Source organism: Zosterops lateralis (assembly GCF_965231275.1).
Source record: "Zosterops lateralis genome assembly, chromosome: 19".
Taxonomy (NCBI): Eukaryota; Metazoa; Chordata; class Aves; order Passeriformes; family Zosteropidae; genus Zosterops; species Zosterops lateralis.
Window position 1 is genome coordinate 3,714,179 of NC_139779.1, and position 25,797 is coordinate 3,739,975.

General features: G+C 42.6%; 1 protein-coding gene across 1 annotated transcript in view; it reads right to left on the reverse strand.

Moving 5' to 3' along the window:
- Window positions 1-25,797, reverse strand: part of PIGL (phosphatidylinositol glycan anchor biosynthesis class L) — a gene marked incomplete at its 5' end in the record, with an annotated part of 52,319 nt that overhangs the window by 24,887 nt on the left and 1,635 nt on the right. The window contains one exon of the mRNA XM_083875066.1: window positions 24,123-24,222. Coding sequence (XP_083731192.1) covers window positions 24,123-24,222 — 100 coding nt within the window. The remainder of the gene's footprint in view (window positions 1-24,122; window positions 24,223-25,797) is intronic.

A 25,797-nucleotide genomic window follows, 5' to 3' on the forward strand; every position in this document is an offset into this window, starting at 1 on the left:
GACTTGGGCATGATCATGTGTTTCTCTTCGAGAAATAAGCATCCTTTGGGTTTAAATTCACAGGAATTATGACAGAACACAGGACTGGTTGTTTGCAAAGACCTATCCAAATGGCCCTGTACTCGTTTATTTTTTTTAATGAATTATTGATGATTTCTCAGCAGAGACTGATGTCTATTCACAGGGATGACACAATTGCTTATCATAATTTGAAATCTGGTATTCATTTGACGTCTGTGCCTCAGCGCCTTGTTGATAAATTACAGCACAAAGCTCTGTAGGAACAAGTTCATATTCAATGTCTTCAAACAAAAACAATTGATGGTTCCTTTCAAGACCAGAAATACATAGAAGCCATGATGGCTAAAGCTAATTTTAAAACATAACTTTAAAAAATAGTTTGGAGAGGGGATCAGGCCCTGCTGTGTAAGACAGGAAACAAAATTCAACTCAATTATTTCTGAGCTGGTATTTAGTCACAGCATTTTTTACCTTCTGCTCTTCACACCAGTGAAATGGAAATAATTATATGTTTACCCCTATGTAAAGAAGTTTGGGATCCTTCTAAGAAAAGTGTTCTGTCTGTTCTCTGATTTCTGGATGGAAATCTAAGACGTGTCTCAGCAATCTTGGGTACTGGGAACCCTTTACTCCTTGTACTGGCTTCCCCTGGGGTATTGAATCAAATTCAACATCTTGGTCTTGACTTGAAGGTCTAGCCCGAAATATACAAAATACTGTATAAAACTCCAGAATTATGAGTATTGTGACCAGTTGTGTCCATTTGGGGCTGAGGAGCTCTGCAACAAGGACAACATTTCAAGCAGTCAGGACTTCCTTAGAGGCTGGTGCCAAACAGTGAATGGGCGCCCAAATCAAGTAATCACAAACTGCTTTGAGTTCTACTGCAAACACCAGGAACACTCCATGGAACCTGCCCTTTCCAGCAGAAAACACAGTTATATTCAAAGTTCAAGATTGCCCAGGCTCTCCAGAGCAGATAAGAAAGCTGAGACATCTGGGCCAAATGTCATCCCGACAATGGGGACTCCCTTTGCCAAGGCACGTGACAGGGGCTGGGTGTGTCACCTCCTGGGCACCTCGCCTTGGTCACCTCGGTGTCACCACACGCTGCTGCAGCTCAGGGACACGATTTCCAGCAGGGACCAAGGAGCACGACTTCCTAAGGCCAGGAAGGTGGATGGGAATGCTCAGTGGAAAGCCTGAACAGCAGACATGGACCACAGCAGCTGGTGGCCTTTGGGAATTTTGGACCACACTCCCAGAACCTTCTGCTCTTGTCTGTGTCAGCTCCCAGGGGAGGGATAAACTGACCTGATCCTAAAACTGGTCTCTACTAACTCCCTGGGCTCCATTCTGTACCCCTTTGGGATGCCTCTGGTCACTCTGATATTCAGGACAGTAACAGGACAGCCTGTATTTCTCCAAAGCACCATCAGCACTGTGAGGAATGAGCACCACTAGGCCCAGATGAAGTGATCAGGCAGATCCCAGAATAGCTCCCAGCCACAATCATTCCTCATTATTATTGTTGGCTTTGCCATAGTGCCTTGGAATTCATCTGGGCCCTGACAGTCTAAGTTGCCCTGACTGAGAACAAAAAGCCCAGCAATCCCACAATCACCACTGATGTCTTAAAATTGAAATACAAATCACCAGCAAAACCAGGACTCTCTCAGGAGCAGACCACAGGACTTCACTTCTCCCCCAGTTTATTTTGTTTTGTAAAATGCTTTGAAGAAAAGAAGAGCTCAGTGGGGCAGAGCTTGGGACAGGGTGTGTTAAGCCATTCACCAAGAAGCCATGTCCAGCTGACACAAGTCCTGGCACCACTGGCTCAAGGACAGATTTCCAGTTCCAAACTGGGGCAGGAGGTTTCACTGTCCTGGCAGAAGAGCTGGAAGAGCACAGGCAATACCCTGTTGTTCTTAGCTATGTTTGCTCTGCAGTTCTGCCACACAAAGGTCACACATGAATCCTGACATGCCCAGGACCTCACAGTGGAAAAAGTACAAACCTAAGGGGAAGGAACAAAAAGTCTCTCACAGCAGCCAGCAAAATCTTTCAGAGGCAAATGAGTGAAATACCACAACCTTCATATGCCAAATGAACCTGGTGACCCTTCATCACAACCTTAATATTAAATCTGTTTGCTCTTGGAACGATAAATACACCACAGTGTGTAGGCAAAACTGCACTTCTGACTCTGGCCCATGCAAGTCAAACAGGACTTTGCCACTGACTCAATGGCCAGACCCTCAAAAAGCAGAAGAGCCAAAAGTATAATCACTCCAGCCAAAGAGATAGACCTTGGTCTATTCCACACAACAAAAATACTACAGTCAGAAGCCTCAGGAGACAGCTTGTAGCCAAATCAATCCCTCAGCCACTTTAATTAATCATCTAGAAAGGGAAAGCACAGAACAGTCACTTCATGGACATTGATTTCTCATGCCAAAACTTATGTAAATGCAGATGCAACTTCAGCAGAGATCTCCAGAGGATGATGGCCTGATTCCAAATGCAGTTTCCCATGTTACAACGTTCCAACTTCTCTCTACCAATTCCATCCAAAAAAGTTTCTTGGCTTCTCAGCCTCCCACAAACTCCCATCTCCTGCAATCCATTTGATCTGTGCAATGATCTGGGAGCATTAATTCTTGCAGTCACGCTGTACCCACACAACGCTGATGTTCTGATGCCCTGGGCTCTCTAGCTGGCTGCAAATTTCAGCCCTACATCAAATCGCTTCCTTTTCGAAGACAATATATCAGGAAGTTAAACACCTCTCTTACTCCCACAAACTTCACTGGCATGCAAAAGCTCCTGCTCATGCAAACAGCCCTCCTGCAGGCAACGCCAATGCCCCAGTTACGCGGCTCCATCAGCAACTCCTCTCTCTCTCTCTCCCTGCTCCCAGTGAAACCTCCCACGGCAGCCCAGCCAGGAACTATGCCTGGAACTCCATTTGCGACAGCAAAGCGGGCCTCGGCAACAATGAACAAACCGAGCAGAAGGAACGCGGGGCCCTTTTGTGGCCGGGGCCGCTGCCAGCGTTATGCAATGCTCGCTATGGCAACCTCGGGCGCTCGGCAGTAACCCCGCCGCAGGCACTGAACTCTGCCCCACTGGCGAGCGCCGAGCCGCCCACTCGCCCGGCCGGGCTGTTTACACTGCTCACATGATGACGGGAGCCCGAGGGAGGCTCCTGGCAGCCGCTCCAGCAGCCAGCCGGATTTCTAGGACCGGCCGGCACTGCCAAAGGCTGGCAGCGATTCGCTCTGTGCGGTGCCCGTCCCTTCCCCGGGGCACAGAATATCGGCTTGGGGCTCCCGATATCAGCCCAGGAAAGAGCCAGACAGGGGAGACAGAAATCAGGCGGCTTTAAAGAAGGGAACTGCGTTGTTGCAAAGTGTGGGATATGGAAAAATCCCTTTGTTTGCTGAAATGTATAAATAGTAATAAGTACTGATGGTTGGTTTGTGGAGCTCCACCTGGCACCCAGGCTTGGCAACTCTGAGATAAATAAGCGATGGCTGCCTCGAGTGTGCCATTATTGGCTTGCTGCACACCGGGTAACAAATCCGATTTTTGCAGACAACAGTATCTTTTTTTTTTTTTTTTCTTAATGAGCGGCAGATGAGCGAGGATAATGAACTGGAGCTGGGCACATCACACTCCTCAAGAGCCGTGTGCCATGAGCTGCACGGACCTGGGTTACACGAGGTTGCACAGAACCCCCAGAGTGGCACAGAACTCTCCCAGCCCTGGGCTCGGGAGCATTTACCAGGGCACAGGGGGGGATCTGGAGACAGGGATGCTCCACAGGTGCCTTGCTAAAATGCTGATTTTGAGTCCTACAGCACAATCCCGTAGGAAAAAGCTGCAGATTCCCAAGTCGCTGTGTGAGCGCTGCTACTGCTCCGGCAATTCCACAGCATTTATTTCCACACATTAACAGATGTTCATTAACTCACACCCCTGTGAGGCTGGTATGGGGAAGCGAGCGAATAATAAACCTCCACATTTTCTAATGAGAGAATTAAGAGCTCAGGTAACTCTCCCTGGAGAGCCCGAAGCGGCAGAGGTGAGTCAGGGGCAGAGCCTGGAACGGAGCCCTGAGCCCGGCTGGGCGCTGCAGCACCCACGCTCACACTCCAGGAATATGTTTCACTGCCCGGGGCAAACAACAATCCAGCCTTCAACAGGCCTCTCACTGGTGCTCTGCAGAGCCTCCTGTATTCCTGGGCACTTGGACTGTGCAGAAAACACATTTACAGTTGCAAATGATCCACCATTACCACCAACATCAAAGGAGCTGCTTAAATGTATCCCCAAAAATTGCCAGGGGACAAAGTGTGGCCTCTGCATCAGCTAATGGTGCTCTGTGTGACACAGCCCTGGATGACTCTTTGTGTCAATACTCTTGGCTGCTCTTCCTTTTAGGAAAAAAACTCATATCTCACCCTAAAATATTGTATTCTCCAGTAAATCCTTGCTACTCTCAGTAAGAGGTTGTGTGGATTTCTCTTCTTTGCTCTGATGACAAGTTCCCTGTCATGAGAATGGACCCTGCAGATACAGCTCTGAAAAGCAGTGCCTTGACACCAGAACTGCCTTTCACGTGTTCATCCAGTTATCCCTACATCCAAATGTAAAAGTTTCATTAAAAAAAAATAGAAAGGAAATTTTTTAGGTCTAAAAATCTTAACACTCACAAATTTCAGTTTAAATCAGTGGCTCGGTCTCATTTCTGCAGGAACAGGCTCCTTGCAGTTCTCTGACCCTCACTGGTGACAGCAGCTGTGGGAGTTCTCCTTCAAGGCTCAGTCTTTTGGCACCAATCCTGCAAAGCCCTCACCTCTCTCCCCCACAGGTCAAACCTCTGCCTGCAAATGTTTTATCCTGCAATATTATACAGTGCCTTTCCCAAGGCAAATGATAAACCAGCCTTGGCAGCCCATCGTGTGGCTACTTACAAGAAGAAGAGAAATGCTGAGTATTTGGCTTATGAAACAGAAATACAGGAAGAAAATATTTATAACAATGCTACTGTTTAAATAATGGAGACCATAATTTATTACAGATGTGACCCTTCTCCAAAATGAAGGGTTTAAATCTTGCTGATGCAATGTAATGACAAGAAGTAGAATGGACTTAATGAAGAATTCAACCAACTTCAATTCTGAATTGCCCCCTTTTATCGCCTGCCATTTTGTACCCCAAAATAGGAACAAAATTTGCTTCTTTCAAGCATTGTTTGTCAGACTTTTCAGTGCTCAGATTTAAAAACTGATTGATAGAAAATCCATCCTTCATCCTAAAAGAGACTGAGCACCTCTACATTTAACAAAACTCAGTTAATTATTAACAATTAAAGATGAGAAAATGGCACGGGACTCAGACAAGATTTGTTATGCTTACAGTCACATATAAAGAATGTCAGATTATGTGCATGGAGGGGAGGATGTGTAATGAATTATTTCAGTGCAAATGGCAATTGCAGAGAAACAGACTGCAACACTGAAATGAGAAACCCTGAAATTACTGTACAAGGAGTCTGCAGATACAATGAGATTGAGTTAATATGTGACTGGTTGGAAGAGGGGGCATGACTTGGCTTGGAACTGTAATCAAAATGTTTTCATTTAATGCTTCACTTGGCACAGAAGGATCAGATAACAAAATATTAACCCCAAATCCCACTTCAGTTGCTAGAAAGGTATTTCAGTTTCTTGTGCTGCATTAAAAATATCTTTTTTTCATTTTAACCAAAATGGATTGAAGAGGCAAAAGATGCTCAGTGATGTCCAGCAAAGAGTTCATTTCCCTTCTTCCTGATGCAATAAAACTGAAATTATAAAACGCCACCCACATTTGCTAATCTAATGCACATTAGGAAAAAGGTGAATATGCAACAAATGAAAACACTGAGTTCCTATTTGCTTCATCAAGTTCTGTTTTCTCCTTTTTGAAAAGCTGGTGTTGCATCATCTGAACAGCATTTCCTTCAGAAAAAAATATCTGAAGTCTTCAAAATTGGCTTCAGTATCTCCACCAAGAGCAACAGTAAGACTTCATGAGCAAACAAGTAAAATTCATTGGACTTCTTTGATATACTGAGTATCTTTTACACTGTTTTACTCATCGTATGAAAATACCTAAATGTGTTTAACCATTTGCCAGCATCACTTACCTGCTAACAGAACTTGTTCTATTCACAGTTGCTGTGTGTTGGGAATTCTGCTTTGTTGGCACTCTTTGTTGCTGGGGCTGGGTCCTCTTAAACAAAATTCCTACTTGGTAGTGGGGTTATTAAATGTACTCCCAACCCAGCAAGTGTCCTTTAAGGAATTGATCCTTTTTAATAGTTTGCTCTAATCTGAAGTACCACACCCACCACCTTCTAATTCAAGCTTACACTGGAACTGAAAAACTTTGTCATTTCATGTACACTGATTGAACTAGGGCCAAGGGGAATAAAGCCATTAAGGTTTCACGTGAACTCAGAGAAGAAAGACTTCTTTGGTAATATAATTACAGAGCACAGAGCTTGTAAGAGGAAATGAACTACAGGGATTTATTTGATTAGACTTTTTTTTTTTTTTTTTCCCTTTTCCTTTTTAATGTTAGCAAGGGTTCTCCTTCCCCCACCCCTTCCAGTCTAACAGTAGATGTTAAGCAAACTCCTGGCAGGCAGGAACTGGGACTGTTACAGAGGGATGTTTCAATGGGACACTGTTATGGGATGGACTGTGTCCAGTTCAGTTTTGAGTATCTCATCCATCTTGGTTGGTGCTGCTTGAACAACACTCCAGATTTATGAAATTTGTTTGTACAAGGAGCTGAGGTTGTGTCCCACCACATCACCTTCCCTTGGAGCAGGGATCTGTGAGCCACTTCATGGCCTCAAGGGCAGTGACCAGTTTACTTTGTTGTCCTGGTAACGTTGTGGTTGACCTGGGTTGACCAGCTCAGTGTGACTTAATCATCCTAAGAAGGAAACAACTGCAACAAGTGGCAGAGCTAATTACTGCAGGTTCCCTCCCTGAATGGACTTCCTCAAGCTCGTGTCTCACGTTCACAACCTTTGGCCTGCTTAAGCATTTGAACGATTCTGATTGTGCACCTCCCTGGGACACCAAGTCACCTACAGCACCTACCTGCACTCTGTACCATGGATCTGTATCTATTCAGCACCCACACACTCCTCGGTATCTCAGAGGTTATAAATTCCTATTTACACTGTGTCGATATCAAGGATTCTACTGACAGTCTGTTAGTTACAATGTAAAGTGCATGTTTTACCTACTCGGCGTCTTTAAACCCTGTTTTTCTTTCTCTCTGTACAGTAAGGCAGCTGTGGAGATCATCTGGGAGACTGAAACAAATGGTGCTCTGATGTAATCATAACAGAGCTGGAGGAAAGGCAATTTCAGCAAAAATCTTGACAGCAGAATCTGCTTCTGTTTAAGTTTGACCTGTTCTCCTCGCAGAAGCAGCATGACAGAACGTTTTGCAAAAGATTTGTATTTATATGCTTGGCTGTCAGCTCTAGATGTTGCTCCTTGTCTGTATAATAATTACATGGAATGCTCAGTGGAGATGTTCTCTAAATTGAAATAAACAGAATCAATACAGACTTGAGTTAACTGCACTGTCACACCACATGAATAAAACATGCTGATGGATTCTCTTGGCCAGTGTTCAACAGGGATTTGGTCATTGCTATTGCTATGCAAAGTGCATGTTAAATGGAGTGCCAGCAGTTGAAAAATGCCATTTCTTTTACCTACTGTTGTTAGCAGTAACTCCTAGGATTCCTCAAATAGAAAGAGTTGCATATTTATCTCTGCCACACAGTACAAAGGAAGAAAAAGAAACATTTTAGAAAACATCTGTGTACAATGGTTAAACACTGGACAGAGATCTAGATGTTATATAAAAAATTACTCGACATAATTTTACAAGTTAACTTTGAATCCTCTGCATTTCTTCTATCTATTTCTCCAACATCAAACCATCCTTTTTTCATGCTGCCTGATGAACTGCTCCAGTAACACGGAATCCTGGGCCTTCACTTGGTTTTGCAGTTTGTGTATCCTGTAGAAGGTCTCACAAAACGACAGCCAAACCCCCCAAGGTGGTCACTTCCTCCATCATCCCAAGCAGACAAAGGTTGTTTCAGTTCACTGCAAGGCACTGAAGCATGTACAGGTCTCATCTGATTACAGAGAGCCTGTAATGCCCCGAGGCCACTGAGACTGTCAACACAGCTGTCCCTGTGCACCGAGACAAATGTCCTGCTGGGCAATCCCTGAGTCAAAATGGAAACACAACTTCTGAAATGGATTAGGGGTAAGGACAAGGACTGTAAATAGGCCAGGAAGCCAGGGAAGTTTATTAGGTATTACTAAAGGAGATTCTGTTGAGCTGTTAGGAAGTACCTTGGCCCTGGTGCTGTTCTGCAAGTCTGAGTATTTCTGAAGTATTTTACTTCTCTGGTCACCTGTTGCTAACATGACATAAAAATGATCATTTTCTGAGCATGTCTCAGCCACACAAGACCACACAGAATATTTATAAAGCTCACAAAGAAGGGAGGTGCAGAGATCTGTGCTCTAATGGCATAACTAGCTCTTGTGAGAAAAGCAGTCTTGCTGCATCAGCACTGAGCAGCTCCCACCCTCACCCATCCCACACTCCCACCCATCTCACACCCATCCACCCCACACCCTCACCCATCCCACACTCCCACCCATTTCACCTTCACCCACTCCACACCCTCACCATCCCACACCCATCTCACATTCCCACACATCTCACACTGCCACCCATCCCACACTCACCCACCCCACATATTCACCCAGCCCATATCTTCACCCACCCCATACCTTCACCCACCCCACATCTTCATCCACCCCACACCTTCATCCACCCCACACCCTCACCCACCCCACACCTTCACCCACCCCACACCTTCACCCACCCCACAACCTTCACCCATCCCACACCTTCACCCACCCCACAACCTTCACCCATCCCACACTTCCACCCATTTTACCCTCACCCATTCCACACCCTCACCATCTCACACCTATCCCACACATCCCACACTGCCACCCATCCCACACTCACCCACCCCACACCTTCACCCATCCCACACCTTCACCCACCCCACACCTTCACCCATCCCACATCCTCAGGAAAATCCTGGCAGAGCTGCAGTCAAAGGCAGAAATTCAGTTTCCTGACACAAACTCTGCAGCAGAAGCAAACTGGAGCAATCCAATCCTGGAAACCACTAAACAATCTCCTGAATGTACATCCTGAGGGTTAAATATCCCCAAATAAATTACAATTACTGTTAATGTAGATAACTTTAAGACTAAACGAGTCTGGGCAACATGGTTTAAACATTAAGTTCTGCAGGTTTATTTTTCTAATATCTCTTCATATTCTTCATTTTTAATTAATTTTCTGGTCGTCTGTGGCTTAAAAAAATGATTGATTCAGTAGATATCTGCTCCCACATCTGGGCTTTCTTTAAACAAAGTCTCAAAAAAGATGAATCTTCTCTTACATAATGCTTTATTGCTTCCTATGTTCATGCTTTTGGTGTTTGAATCATAACTAGAGGCTCACACACTCCCATCTCAGCAAGTACAGTATGCTGGATAAGCAAAAAAAACATTTTTAGTTGAAGGCTTGCCCAGACATCTAATATTTTATCATAAAAATCTGAAATTTTCTTTTACTCTGAGTCACTCATAAAAAATTCACTTCATGGAACATTTGAAAAGAGAAAAAAAAAAAAAAAAAAGGAAAACAGCCCTGTAAAACAGGAGTCAAAGACTTGGCAGGAGCATTCCCAGCCTTGGGCCTTGTCCCTGTCAGTTCAGCTGTTCCAGGGAGTGCTGGTGACACCACAACAGTGACAGTGCCACACAGAAAATTCAAACCAGGCTGTGGTCAGGGCCAAGCCACCCAAATTCCCACCTGCAGCCCAGGACAGCTGGGTTTCAACCCACTCATTTTGAATAAGAGATTTGGTTCTTTCTAAAACAGCTCTCTCTCTCTCAGGATAGAATTTAATTTCTCCAGTTTATTGTATTAACAGGGATGGAGTGATGCATTTCTCCTCACTAAATGAACTTTTAGTCATGGTTTGTGCAATTTTAAGTTGAGATGGAAGCTGGAGCTCTAAATCATAACAGTATTTTATAATTGTTTCCAAACAAGTGGGTAAATTACATCAGAATTTCTAGAAATAATGGAAATGCGTATCAAAACACAGTTTTAAAAACTAACACATGCAGTAAACAAAGATAATATTAACTGTAGTTAAGGAGATAAAGCAGTTGGGTTTGTATCACACATGCTGCTGAGGCATCTAAAAAATTAGTAGAACAGACTTTCACGTCTATTTTTATTCACAGACAACAAGATGAAAAAGGATTTCCTCCTTCAGTTTTGAATGAGCTTCCCAAGTCTGAATTACTGAGTGTCTGATAAGACAACTCAAAAGGAGTCTCTCACTCTAAAACAGTCTAGTGCTAAGTGAGAGGACTCCATCCATTCTGTGGTTTTACCTTCTCTTAAACAGTAACAGGAAAAAGCACAGTGCCTGCCCTCTTTAATTTCATATAAGTTATCATGTTAAGAATATATGAATCTTAGTTCTTAGTACAGATGGTCATAAATGCACATTAAATCACAATGTTTTATTTTAAACCATTTAACATAATAAAATATTAGTAATTGCAATAAATTTTGATCCATGCTGCTCCAGTGGCTTTTAGTTTTACAGGGGAAAATCAGGCTTGCCAGGTAATTAATTCTTGTGACTGATTGTAGTTATTACCAGTGTCACGGGCTTTTAAAGCCAGCAGGACCACTATGGTCATTATTCTCACACAAAATGTGTGTAACAGCTCAACAGACCCCACCCACCAAATCTCTTCCCGGTATTGGTCCTCCTGTATGACCATCAAGTCATCTCAGGGATAAAGCAAATAGTTCAAGCATTTTTAACATCCATTATTAGGCCTGTTTTCCACTTCCTTCATCATCCTGGTGGCAGTTTCCCAAGTATTTTACACCAATATATTGAACTAGAACAAGAGACTCTCAAACAACACCTGAAGAGGAAATAACAGCTCCTTACTCCTGTCTGATATTCAAAAACTGGGAAAGACACATGCACAGGTGAAGTGACACAGTTCAGCCTTCCTTGAGCTGGGCTTGGCTTTAAACAAAGGACTCTTGGCTCTCATTTGCACATTCAGATTCCTGAATACACTGCCTCAGGTAAATGAGTGTGTGATAATCCTGTGTAAGGATCCCTTCAACCCATTCATCTGTTCACAGGCAGAGGGAGAAGAGGAAAGAGCACAAAGGTGCAGCCTCAGCAAACTGGGCTGTTTCTAGTGCTGGTCATTAATGGTACATCAAACAACTGAGACCCCTGTGCTTGTCCCCAGGTTCTGCTGAGAGGGCAAAAAGAGCCTCTGGTCACCCCCTTCCCACAGCTGAGCTGAGCACGGGGACTCAGTGAGTTCAGTGTTTGCCCTTGAACTGGTGTGGGCTGCATTTGGCACTCTGCTTTTAGATCAATATATAACCCAGGAGTAATCTTATCTGGCAGGAACAGGGGGCTGGGGGCAGGGGGAGGAACACAGCCTCAGAGGTGAGGAGAGCAACTCTTCTAAATGTTAATGGGTTAAGAATAGAAAGGTCAAATGCTTGCCTTATCAGAAGGCCCCATGTGCAAACAGGCACCGAGCTCAGCAATCAGAGCACCAGCTGGGTATAAATGTCAGAAGTTAGTTACTGTAGCTGTAAACACCAAAAGCAGGATGGTGCAACTGGGAAACCTCCTGAGACACTTCTGGTTTATACAGATCACCAGGAAAGTCCAACTGCCAAGCCTGGCTGGAAATTACTTCAGTCTTAGAGCTGCTGTGGAAGCAGAGAGCACCTGTGAGCTGTGTGGTGGCCCCACAGTGAGCCACTGTAGGAGGGAGTGTTGAGTGTGTCCTGTATCCAACATCCTGTGCTGGCTCCAGATTGCTCTTGCCAGAACTCACACATTCTCCTGGAATAAGGATGTATATGAGGATGGAGACAGAAAGTCCTTCCTTACCTCCCTGTAGGTACAGAGGGCACCAAACTGCAGAAGCTGCATGAGGACTCTGAGCACAATATATAGTGGATTGGGATGGAGTAAGAGACAGCATAGTGATAATATATCTCCCTTAAATGCTAATACATTTTTAGCCCAGTTCTAATTAATCTTCTTATTGGCATCCAAGGAAAGAGGGCAGAAGTTGTATTTCAGTGGGCAGTAATCTTGTTGCAGATACAAGCAATCAACTTCCAGGAATGATGAACAAACACACCCTGGTTGAGAGTTACTGTGAGGGGCCTTTGCCAGCCACCAGTGCTTCCAGCCTGGCACCTTCTGCTTGCAATAAGTTGTCAATACAATAAACCAGCTGATTCCCATTCTCTGAAAAGATTGGCAGTGAGCAGCCATGTTATTGCTGTTCTCTCTCTCTTGGTACTGGGATTGCCCCAGGAGAAGGTTACCTGAGTTTGGGAACAGATACAGGACACCTGGCACAGCTCCCTGCTTTCTGCAGGACAAAGAGCATCATTCTTGTCACTCTGCTCCCAGCTGTAAACAGCTATCAAAGGAGAGGGTTAATTACCATGTAAAACACCAAGAAGGAATAGTAACTACAAATCCAGCAAGGCTAAATATATTTTATCCCACAAAAGGGATAAACAAGATCTGTGCTCATAGCTCAGAGATCGTATTCTAACCATTGAATAGTTACTTTAATTGGTAAAGATAGGGTTACATTTAAAAACAAGAAAAGGAATGCACCCATTTGAAGCCACTGCTCTCTGCAAGATGATTTTTTGATGTTTGTACCACAAAGTGACACTCTGCAGTTAACTGGCCAGGCCTCCAGCCCCAGCCATAGGGGAGAACATCATAACCTACTTAAATCTGCAGGCTGCATCCTCTCTGCAGCAGAGCTCCAAAGAGGCACAAATGGCTCATTCCCTTCACCAGCATTACTCGGCATCTGTTTATCCCCCGGTCTCCTGCCAGCATCTGCTCCTTTGCTGACACACATGAGCTGCTCCTCTGCATTACCACCCTCGTTTGCAGTCTGGGAACTCGAGTTCATCCATTTGAAAGAGCACAAATATTCAGCAGCACACGTTTCACACACATGGCATCACTGAGCTCTATTAACAGTTCTGTTCAACCCTGAAGCTACTGGATTTTCAGTGACAGCTCCAGCATGTTAACGACTGGGATGTTTTCTGAATTCATGTAGGGAAGAAAAAGCTCTTATAAAAACACAAGGTTTTACCTTTTTCTATTCACAGCAAGAATGACCAAACTTATTTATCCTATGAGTCACATCCTGAAGGCTTCACATGGCTGACAGACTCAAGAGATATAATATACATTCTGGAGAGCCACTGCAGGGGAGAGAGAGGCTTTTCATCTCTCATTTCTTGAGCTGAGAGCTCAATTGAACTTAGTTCAATTTAGGAATAGGAAACACAACCCAAGTCTTCCAGCAGCACAATGACATTTCCCAAGTTGCTGTGAATTTGAATGAAATAATTTGCCAACTCTGAATGAAGCTGTGGAGACTCTGCCACAACTGCTCTGTTTCATTATGCAGGAGGCAATTTTGAAATGCTGCCTCAGCTCTGCTGTTTATTGTGTGGACGTGTCTGCCTGCTACAAGTCCTGTCACTGCCTCTCATTCTGACACACGCTGGCGTTTTCTTGGCTCTCAGTCACAGCAGAGGAAGAGCACAAGGGTATTGCACAAACACATCCTTTCTCCATCCCTCTTTTACATGTTCACATTTAAAAGATAATTCTGTGAGCACATTTCTTGCAGCTGAAGTTGTATTATAAAGATCCAGAACTGGACAATTAAAATGTATAGCCCACCACAGCATTAAATGCAATCCAAGAGAGACCACATGCAATTTTCTGACCTGTGTTATTTCTATGCTGTCATAATTCTGAGGCATTTAATATGCTGCTCTTTGGTTTAAACCCAAGAATGGTATCTGAATTTTTACCATAATAAACTTTCTCTACAGACTTTGCATTCTCATTATTCTATCCATACAAGCCACAAGGATTTATTTTTTTTTCCTCCTTAAATGTCCAATCTGCAGGCAATGGTTGTGAAACTCCATTATTTCCAGGAACTGCTGGCAAACCTACTGCTGTCTGCTCTTCTCAGTATTGCCTGTATTTTCCTTGTTCAGCCTTAAAAGCCAAACTTGGTTTGCAAAAATGTCTGGGTTTCTTGATGCCAGAACTGAATAAAGAGTAGAACGGGACAGAATTAGATGGTTTTATTATGCTGAAAAGCCATTAACTCACATTAAAGTCTGTAAAACAACAAGAGCATAAAACTGGAAATAGATGCTCAGCCTTAAATCCTATTACTCAGAAATTTTCCTAGGCATTACACATCTTTTTGGTAATGTTTTTTTTAAGATCCACCTTAAATCTTTTTAAGCTCCACCACCCTCATCTGATCCTTACAATCAAAACAATGTGGAATATTTTTAAAGTTATAACCACTTGGATTCTCATCATTCAGTAAAGTCATAATAACGTGTAAAGAAAGCCTGAATTTTCCAATATAGATGATGTCTGCCACAATTTGGTCTTCAGCAGGCAGAAGTAAAGAATAGACAGGTATTCTCAGTTGCCTGGGAAGAGAATACACAACAGGAGATACAGCCAAGAAAGCTGGAGATGTGACAAAGATTCTGGATTATTCAAATCTTTCATCAGTCATGATGATCCAAAGTTACAATAGAAAACTCCCCAGCTAAAGGTTATCTGCAGGACCATACAGTGATCTCAGCCACACACAGCAAGATCTTCACAGAAAGCAAGGGAATTACTCCAGATTTACACTGGCAGGACCAAGATCAGAATGTGACCAGATCCAAACAAAAACCAAACAATGCCACAGGCTGTAAGAACAACCAGAAGTCGATGGGGTGTCAAAGCAATGGAAATCTCTGTGATTCCGATGCACTTCAGTGACTGAAAATATTCCAGGGTTATTGTTCTTCCTCTCCAAAACATCTTGCACCTCATCCTGTGTTCCTGAGCACCCCTGACAGATAGGTCTGAAAAGATAACTGACAAACTCACAATGGCCTGAGCTTCTTCAGCTGAGTATTTATTCCCTTTCATTCCGTTTGGGAAAGCTGTAATGCATGGAGCAGAGTCTGAGGCTGCATCCTGGGAAGGGGAAAGCGACCATCCACAGTGTCAGCCGAGTTCATTCCTAAATGCAAACCACATTGGGCTGTCGAGCACGATAATAAAAACCTGCTGACCTAGTTTCCTGCAGAACAAAATCCTCTGTCTCCCCTCCTCCTGTGCCAAAACTAAATCAGATCTCAAAATTAACCCTTTGACTAGCAAAGAAAGCTCTAATAATGATCCTCAACACTCATACAGCATCTCACACCATGAAAATAGCACAGAAACAGCAACTGCTCCATCCCCACAGCTCTGCAAAAAGGGAGAGTTATTGCAGGATGAAAGCAGGACCCAGAGAAGGCCAGAGACCTTAGCAGACTTCAGCAGACAACTTATTCTCTTCCTTCCAAAGGATTTTGAAGCTCTATGCTCCAACTGCTTTGTTTGTAACATTTCTTCTATGCAAATATAAAACCCTCATTCATGATGCGGCAAAAAAACAACAGCACAGCTCAGCTTTTTTAAAAACTGCATCAAACCACTCAAGAAAGGACCATTGTTCTTCCCAAATTTTGCAATGTCAACTTGCAAGTCCTTTCCTGGAAGATGAGAGCTGATTGTGTCTGCTCCAAGTGTCTGGCAAAAGCGTTTTCTTGTAATGGCTTCACTTCCTCAGTGATGCAATGTTTCATTTGAAGGGATGCCTGGGGGAGCTTCAAAATGCACCCAGAATGCAAAAATAACAGGGCATGTCACAACAAACTCAGCCAAGAAAATACAAATGGGAATTCTTTGGCTGTAGGATGCTTCCAAAGGCAGCTCTGGATCATGCTGAACCCACTGCAGTCAGGTAGCAGCAGTTGGGGAGCCTCAGATTCCAGACTGCTGAGAGCACCTTTGCTGGCTCTCACTGACACTGTCAACTGGAGGAGTTTTCAGTCATGTGTCAGAGGGTTTAATTAACAGAAGAGTGGAGATTAACAACTGCTAGAGAGCTTTACAAATGGGTATTTTACAATGAGGTGACCAATGTGCAACCTGCAAGTGGAATTGCTGACTGCAGCCAGAGCTTTCAGTTGCTGCAAGAACGACCCTGCACTGAATAATTTAATCACTTGTTGCTCCTGTATGAACTGAGAGCTTTGCCTACATCCAGACAGCACCCAGGACCTGGAACAACTGCAGAGTTTCCTACAACAGTGTTTGAAAAATGAAGGAAACAGGAAAGTGACAACTACAAAGCATGTCAGCAATGCCACTTCACCTGAGAAGAGGTTTCTGTCTCTGTCACTTTGTCAGTCTCTGCAGGGAAGCTGTTAAGGCTTACAGAGCAAAGATAACACTTAATACACTCTATCCTCCAGGGAGTTTGAAGTGAAGAACAAAAAACTTGGATTAGGGAACACTGAAAAGATTGTTGTAACTATATCTGTTCTGTGGATGCTGCGTCTTCACTGGTGAACTCCACAAAAGCTTCTGCTCCACCTTGGAAATGAGGAAGGCAAAAGTCTGAGTTCCCACAGACTTACTACTAACATTGGTCAGGGTTAGAAACATGATGATGGAAAAAGAGCATCTTATTCACCATATCTGCTCCCTGAGGGGTTAGAAGTTGTATATGCTTTTTTTATTGACACAAACAAGCTTTAACTTCTATTGTCTTGCAGAGGAAGAGAAGGCTGAACTCAGTTTTGGCTCACACATCATCTGCAATTCCAGCCAAATCCCAGCCACACAACTTTATTACTGGGAGGATGTCAGAGGCAAAAGGCACAGCTGGAAACTCAGATCCCAGACTGAGCTTTGCTGTGCTGGCAGGGAGACAAACCAGTTTTTGATTTGTATGTAAACAGAGCCAATCTGAACTGGAAGGTCATTAAGAGAAAACACATTTTACACAACATCCATTGTACAGTTCCCCTTCCAACTTTCCCCATACCAACTTTTTTTTTTTTTTTTAAACAAGACTTTGTCTTCTCTTGTTGACTCTTTCAGTGACAATTCCTGGGCTTGCTGAAGTCAGTGGCCAAACCCCACTGGAATTGATGCAGCTGAAATTCTTTAGACTGGATCCCAAAGAGGAGTTTGCCCAAGAGAGACTGCAAATCCCTTCCTCTGCTTTCCAATACAGTAATTACCTGCAGAAGATGCAACTCCATTGCAGATGCAAAGGATGATGTTTCCAAAGCATGTCACAGCCTCAGATCTCACAGATTCACTTTAACTGAGGCACTGACATTTTCTACTGCAGCTACAATTAAAATAAGATTGTGAGGATCCACAAAGAAACCACACAGATCAAGGCGTTAACACCCAACCCATTATTGTGAGAAGGCTTTTAAGAGCATTCCCAGCAGAAATAGGAATATATTTTCCCTGAGTAAGCTCGGAGGAATGCAGAGATTCAAAAGCTTAAGCAGAATCCCTGCTAGACTTTTTTCAGTTTGTTCCTCCTTTTTGATTAACTTGCTGTGATTATTTGATGTAATTATTACTCTTTAGGGTAAGAGTTAAGCATTTCTCTGAAAAAGATCTGTGTCTGCCTATAATTAACAGCTGCAGGTTCAAATGAGGGATCAACAGAGATGTTGCTGGGCTATCAAAGCAAGGAACCTTCAGAAGCAAAAGGAAAGTGCCTGTGAGTCTCCATTAGATCCTCAGGGTCAGTGTTGGCAAAACACACTGAATTGTTCCACGTGTAACCAGCAAAATAAAGAGGTTGTTGTAGTTTGCTGTGCTTAAAAGGGGACTCCTGGGTATAACTGTTGAAAATAGCTTTAATCTAAAGACTGTATCTTTCTATAGCTTCCTGGAACCATGAAGAAAGTCCACTCAAAATGTTCTAACAGGAAATCAGCAAACCCAAAGACACTTCCTTCTGCTTGGACACAAGTGTTCTAGTGACAGAATGGCTCCTAGCCAGGAAATCTGTGCTCCCAGGAGACAGCAAAGCTGGGACAAGAACCATCTGCAAATCCAGGATGGCTCCTTGGAGCTTTCTTTCCTCTGAAGATGATGCCTGTCTTTAATGTATGTAGAGGACTTTCAAGAATCATTCATGAAAGAACAGTAAAAGGCAGTTCTGAATGAATGAAGAAAGAACAAAAGAAAAAAAAAATCCTTGTAATGGATTTTCCTGTTCTCCTGCATGTCCCTATCTCCAGCCCCAGACTCCTGAAATGCAGCCATCACGCACAGCTTTATTTCTTTTCTTACCATAAGCTTAGCAATGCTGATGTTTTTTAAGTCAAATCAAACTTTCATCAGCTTCAGGGGATGGCTGGGATCCCTCTTCTCATCTTCCATGTTTTGAGATCAGTATTTCATAGTTTTTATTCTGCTAAAATTATCTTGAGAAGTAAAAGTATACATTTCAATGCAGAGTATTTTGATTTGATTTCCATGAACCATTTTGTCCTTTAGCTGTACTCCTTCATTTCCCCCCTGCATTTTCTCTGAGCCCTTGGCTCCTCTGGCCAGGCTCTTCCCCTCAGTCAGTCCCTGCTGTGACTTCACTGATGTGCTGTGACAGGTCTCTGTTGACATCTGAGTGTTTCCCAAGGTGCCACTGCTCATTGCCCTGCTGAGGAAATGCAGGGGATGTAGTCCTCTGCCACAGAAAGGATCTTTTTCCCCTTCCCCCTTGGTGGACAGCAAAGAAATTCCTTTTGCTGGAAAGCTGAGGAAGGACCTGGCTCATGGCAGCCCCAGGGAAAAGAAAGGGCAAATTTCCTTACTGACAAAAATATCAAATTTAAGACAAAATAGCTAAACCTAACTTAGTGCAATACAAGGCTTTGTTTCAGAAAGCAGCTTTCCTGGAGGGCTGTGAGATAGCTCAACCCCCAGAAGAATTTCCTCTTAAATTATTGCATAGAGCAACACTTACAAAAGCAGATGCCTGAAGGCAGACTTTGATATAATCCTTTTTATAAAGTGTTCTAAGGTCCTAAAAAGCCAGCAGGAACTGCCAAGTGGGAAAGCATTTTGAAAAAAAAATATGGTTTTAGAAATGTAAATAAAAATAGGTGGCCAAATGTTTTATTGTCTTCTCAGAAAGAAAACAATTTTGATTTCCAGATTTACACTAAACAGAAATGAAATCTGGCTACAGATTGATAAATATCAAGATCCCCACCTGACTGACAAAGTGCCCTCTTGTCATGATGAAGCTTGTTAGTGCTCAGGATGATTTTGAGTGTTTTTGGCTGATTCAAGGGATGTAGGTTGATTTCCCTGCAACACACACTGAGCCTGTGATCAATTTACATGTCAGATTTCTGGTCCCACAGATGTCGTTCTTAATTACAGAAAATTCTGAAAAAAAAAAAAAAAAGGCCTTTACAGCATTGCTGGGATAAGGAAGATTAAGAAAATCCCATCACTCACTCCTGAAATATGCAGCTCTTCTAGAATAAAGCATGGCAGCAATTTTAATCAGCACAGAGATCAGCTTTTTAGAATTAGCAATAAAATAAAATGTCAAACTATGATACCACAGGGAACTTAGGAAGACAAAATGTAACTCATTACCACAATTACTCCAGCAGAATTAAAACTATTAACTACTAATCCCAAAATATTAAATACTAGAACAGGAAAGAAGAAATATTAGTGAATAATATCACCTTTGTAATAGAAATACATAATAAGTAAGATAAACGTATTTTTTAGAATCCCACAGCTCTGTGCACTCAGCACCCACATTCCCATCAATAAACCCAAGGACAGCAAATCCAAACTGGATCAATGGGATGGACTTAATTGTGTAAATTCTAATAAAAAGGCTCAGATTTACAGTGATATAGTTTGCTCTCTGAAGGGCCTGAGTGTTTTTGCATCTTTGTGATCACCACAACCAGACACACACACTATTTACTTAAGGATATATTTTTCCCATGACCCTACAGCCTCATTTCTCTGTCATGGAGAGGTCATGGAAGGAAGTTTGTTAGAAGTTAAATATGAGGAAGTGCAATAAAGCCTATTCATCTTATAGGAGGAAAAAATGAGTCCAACAGCACAGAATTATTACATAAAAGATGTTAAAAAAAAAAAAAGATTTTGAGCCTCTCTGCAGCCTCATAAAAATAGCCTGTGATAGTGCATGGGGAGATGTCTCCTGTGCAGTGTCTGATCAGAGCCCTTTTGGACTTCAGTGAAATAATAATAATAAAAAAGCAAAGAGAGTGCAATTTCCATGGAGACTTGGAAAGAGATGTAACATTGTTTGCCGTAAGCGTCCGACTGTGAATGGAAAATTTTCCAGTTTACACAGATCTCAGCTATTATTTTCTTTGCAGTGCAAACTTGGGCCAAATATTTTCTGTCATATTAAAGATGCAAATAGTCAGTTTTACTTTCTGTCCAGAACAACTGTGCACAAAAGCTTCAGAATCCACAGTAAAACATCTGATATTTATCTTTCCATGAACCCAAAACACACATTAGAAGAAAAGAATAATTTGGGCTTCCTTTTATCTGCTTCTCTTCAGAAAGTGAAGGCAGCTCAGAAATCATCTCCTGTTTATGTGGAATGTTTCAGACTAATAGACAGCCAGAGCACTGGCAGATGTGCCCACTGTAAATGGGAGCTTAACTCACAGGAAAATCTACTGTTGAAGCACATAAGATAATAAAAATACACCAAAAGCACAGAGTTTATATTAACAATTATATAATTAATGAAGTGACTTTCATTTTTCAGAACTCAGTCTCTTGCTACTCTTCCCTTACCCAGCAGCAGGAACAATTGTGACAGTCCAGAAATTAACTTTGAACAACACAAGCCCAAGTTCTGAGCTGGGCTGCTCCTTGTGTGGGAATGGTAACAAAAGTGGATTGTGAAACTCTTCTCCCCCAAATGCAGCTGGTTGGTGTAGTGTGGGAGCTGTGATAATGACAGGGCAGCTCAGGGGACACCTCTGCAAATCTGGTGCCCGACCTGTACTAGTCACTAGTTGGAAGAATCCAAAGCTCAAATCTAAATTAGTCTGGAATATGTGTGCAAGCACAGACATTCCTGCTCTTCCCACTCCTGGACATGTCCCATACAGCAAAGAACTTTTCTGCAGGAAATTCATAGGGATCTCAGATTTCTAGGGATGAAATGTGGGTACAGTTTGGGGCATATTTGTGCAGATTTGAGTTGTCTTTAAGTGAGACAACAAACACAAAGGCAACATGAAACAGCTCCTGAAGGATCTGGGCAGAGCAGTTGTGTGATAGAGACTGAACTGGTCCTGCTGGGAATCCTGGATATACTTGAGAGAGGCATTGTTTAAGGCAAGGCACTGCTTAAGCAGGATTTGGTCTTTAGCACAGATTTCATCACAGGCTGAGTGAGGCTTTCTCTTCACAGGTTCACACACAGTCCCAAATGTCATGTTGATTTTATACCTGCCTGCCCAGTGAGATGACAGAGCAAATCAATCACCTGGCTTTGCAAATCTATTTCCCCTTCCACATCTTGCAAATTCTACTCACTCACTTGTGGATCACACAAAGAAAGAGGAAGCAGCATGACTCAGCTCCACACTACAATGGCTGGAGCAGGTCCAGACCTTGCAATCCTTTGGGCTTTCCTTACCAAAACACAAAGCTGCAGCTTGGCTAATGTAAAGCATGCAGTGTTTGTGTAAGCAATGGGAGATGGGCAGCAGGCCAGCAGCTCTCCCAGAGCAATGTGCTCCTTCTTTACATTGATGGCAAATTATCTTCTGAAGAGTTCAGTAAAGAACAAAAGAGCCAAAGGGTTCTGATCTTAAAATGCTAAGGAGGAACAGCCTCCTGAGCTGTATTCTGCAGGCACGAATTTACATTGAAATCTAGTGGTAAATAATGAATTACTTTAGCAAGTTCTACATAATACCACACCAGCAAATATTTTTGTATAACCTGTAAATTACATAAGTCTTAAGAGACACGGGAAAAATATTGACCTTAGAAAATCCAAGAACTTTGAGTAAGTTTCAAGAACCCTGAGTCCTAGTGTTTTGTCTAAACCACTGGAAAAACAGTATCTAAAAATCAGCTACACTAAAAATTCAGTGTGGTCTAGAAATTAATCCTGATCCTCTACCATTTTGCTAACACCTGATCCACAGATGTTTTTCATAAAGAGCATCCACATGGTGAGTTATGGCACAGTAAATAATGCACTGTAATCACACTTAACTTTGCTGTGTAAACAACCTCGGAGCAAAATTCATCAAGAACTTCACTTCATTTACTCCCTGAATACACAACAAAGTTGAAGGATTTGATGGTTATCTCACAGCAATCTAACTCAGAGATAAAGACCTCAAATCTAAACCTGTTTCTTGGAGCAGTGATGTACATTCCAGCCCAGCTCTGGGCAATGGGATGGCTCTGTCATTTCAGGCATTGCCTTCACAGGGGGGGAAATCACAGATCAGGACAGAAATCTGTGCAATAATAATAATAAAGTAAGAAAGAGGCATCAGCCAAGATCTCTCTGAAGTGGCCCTCACCTTCCAAAGACTGACTTACAACACCCTGGGCTGTGTGTGTGGGGTGACTGAGCAGCATCACAACTTGCATCACTCACCAACCAACCTCACGTTGCTTCAGAGGATAAAAGGCCAAGTGGCTTCAGGGCTCTGTTAACATCAAAAGATGGTTCATTGAGCAGACTTTGTGCTTAGCAAAGCTGAGCAGCTTTTTCCTTATTCCTCCCCAGAATGTTTTGGGCATTGTCATATGCTCGTACTACAAAACTTGCAGTTACCCAAAGCCAGTTCATGAGAAGCGAACGGAAACATCTCTTTTCATTCCAAAGGAAAAACAACTTCTCTGCTGTTTTCCTCAGCAAGCTGAAAACTTGGAGAGAAACCTAAAGCTAAAAAAAGCAAAGAACTCAAAAAGATTCATATTCTGGACTGTGGTTTCTCCTGCCTTAGCTCAAGGGAAAATATGGTCATGGGAAAAGGGCCTGCCTGGAGCCAGATTTTTTTGCAACTCTGACTCTTTCAGCTGGAGTGGCTTTAAATCAATATGTTGCTATTATTTCTTCATAAACAGAAATATTCTTTATGGGCTGTTTACAAATGAAACAACCACTTGTATCATGTTTCCTAGCAATCAGTGTCTCATTCAGATCTTACACACAGACAGTGACTGGACAATTTGAGAGGCTTTTACAACGTTAGTTCCAAGTTTAACTGATTCAAAGTGTTAAATCACCCTCCCAGAAGAGAGTTCCTGCACAGAGAAGTGTCAGCTTTGTCACCCACCTCTGCAGCTAAAGAAAACAACACTTAGAAAAGCATCTTAGAAAAACAAATCTTGCATGGTTTAATTTTGAAGAATCTGAAATAACAGTCATGTTATTGTGGACTGTCTTTAGTACTGCAGTTCCCTTTTGTCTTTAGCCAGGACTAAACCAGATTGTAAATACAACAGAATTCCACACTAACCCTGCAAAGACCACCTACAGATAAACCTGCCCCAGGCAATTCAGAGAATTTCTGTCTGCCTCACACTGCAACAAGTTGTTATACAACAAGATGTGATCATGCTGCCCAGACACACCGTGCCAGAGCCCAGCAAGTGTTATTGGCATTATTCTAAATGCTGCATGAGCAGAGCCTCACCTGGGAATTGTGCTCTCCATAAAGCAAAAGAATTGTATTTGGCACTAATTAGATTTATGAGAAGAATTAACAAAAGTATCTAATATTGTCTTACTTGAGGTTCCTCAAGGTTTTTTAGAACAGCACATTCAGCTCTCCTGAATGTTAAAGAGAACTTCAACCCCCTTTAAAACTGCAGTGGAATTCTAGTGGAAAGGAAAACCAGTTACCTGTGATCAATGACTGTGACATCAGAAGGAGGAATGCCCAGGACACAACAACTCTCTTCCAGCTCTTTCCTACGGATCTCTCCTTGATTGTAATAATTTCCTGGAAACAGCAAACACAGCAACACCATCTAACTCAGTTTAGGTTCACATCAAGGGGTCCAAACAGTTCAGTATCTTCTTCCTTCTTCCATTCGCAGAGGAAATTAGGGCAGAACTGATATGGCAAGATTGCAGAAACTTACAGAGGCAAAAGAAGATCAAAAACTTAATCAAGATAAAGGCAGTTGGGAAAAGTTGTAACAGAGATCAACAACTAACAGGGAAATGGGATTCATTATCTTAAAACATTGCCTCCTTCTTCACTGAATTATTTTCTTCTCATCTTGCCATGACATTCCCTTATTTTTTCTTGGCATCAGCCATGCAAAGTCTCTGCCAGAGCTGTGATGCCCCTTCCAGAACTCTGCCCAGCTCTATGCAGGGCAATGCTTCCAACTCAATTTTAACTTTGAAGCAATAAAATGAAAAAAGAAATACAGTTGAGTATTAATGTGTGATTCAAGTCTGTAGTCAGCTGTCTTGAATTACACTAGAACTTTTTATTGTTGTGGGTGTGAGTCATCTAAATCTAAGCATTTCTCTGGAGCAGTGCTGCAATCTGAGCCATCACTAGCCAGCTTTGTAAAATCTTCAAAGAAGGAAGGAGTAACTAGAAAAAAGAAAAAGCCTCTTCCCACAGCCTGTGACTGAATGACTTTGGGAGACTGACAGTGACTGACTGTGGGATGAACCTTGGGTTGCAAGTTCCAGCTCCAGCAGAATGAACTGAAGTGTGCAGCTTGTCTGGAGTGACTGAATGAGCACAAGAGGGTTCATTTCAGACTGATTTTTACCGGGCCATTACCAGCACAGTGCTGGAAGGTAACAGTTTTTGCTGCAGTGCAGTGGCACACAGACTGCAGGTGATGCTTTATCCAAACAGTCCCACTGCTCTCACAATACCTGACTTCTGCTGAAACTCAAAAATCAGCTCCACAGCTGCAGAAATGTGTCAGGACATCAGGAATATGTCAATGCTCACAAGGAAAAAATGGGCAGCTGTTGGGAGCAAAACCAGCTGAATGGCTGATGCTGCTGGACCTCATCCATGGAGCACTCACAAGACAGAGCCAGCTACTACAGAGAGCAAAGCACATTTAGACTGAGTTATTAATTCAATCTAAGATTATTCAGCGTGTCAAAGTCTGATTTCTTTTTCCCAGTGCTGTAATTCTAACTCATTTCTAAGTCAAATTGATTGATAACTGAAAACTGCAAGTACAATGGGTTTTAAGTAATGATTTTGTCTCAGTGTTAACAATTTGCAGTGTCTTTGATCAACTCACTTGTCATCATCAATCACTCAAACAATGAGAGGATGAACCATGTGAATCACCCACAAGACTAAATCAGAGGCTTTTAAAATAAAAAATCTCTTAGCTCATAAAGGTGCTCTCCCCTACAATTCCTCACAAGTGAGAAAGTACCTAGAAGGAAACATCAAACACACTGAACGTGTCATGCCACAGGAGTAAAGAGAAAAGAAAATTCAATAAAATAAACAGAAACACAACACTTCTTTGGAAAGTTCTCCACCAGCAGCAGTGTATTAGTCCCCAAAACTGAAATGGGAGTT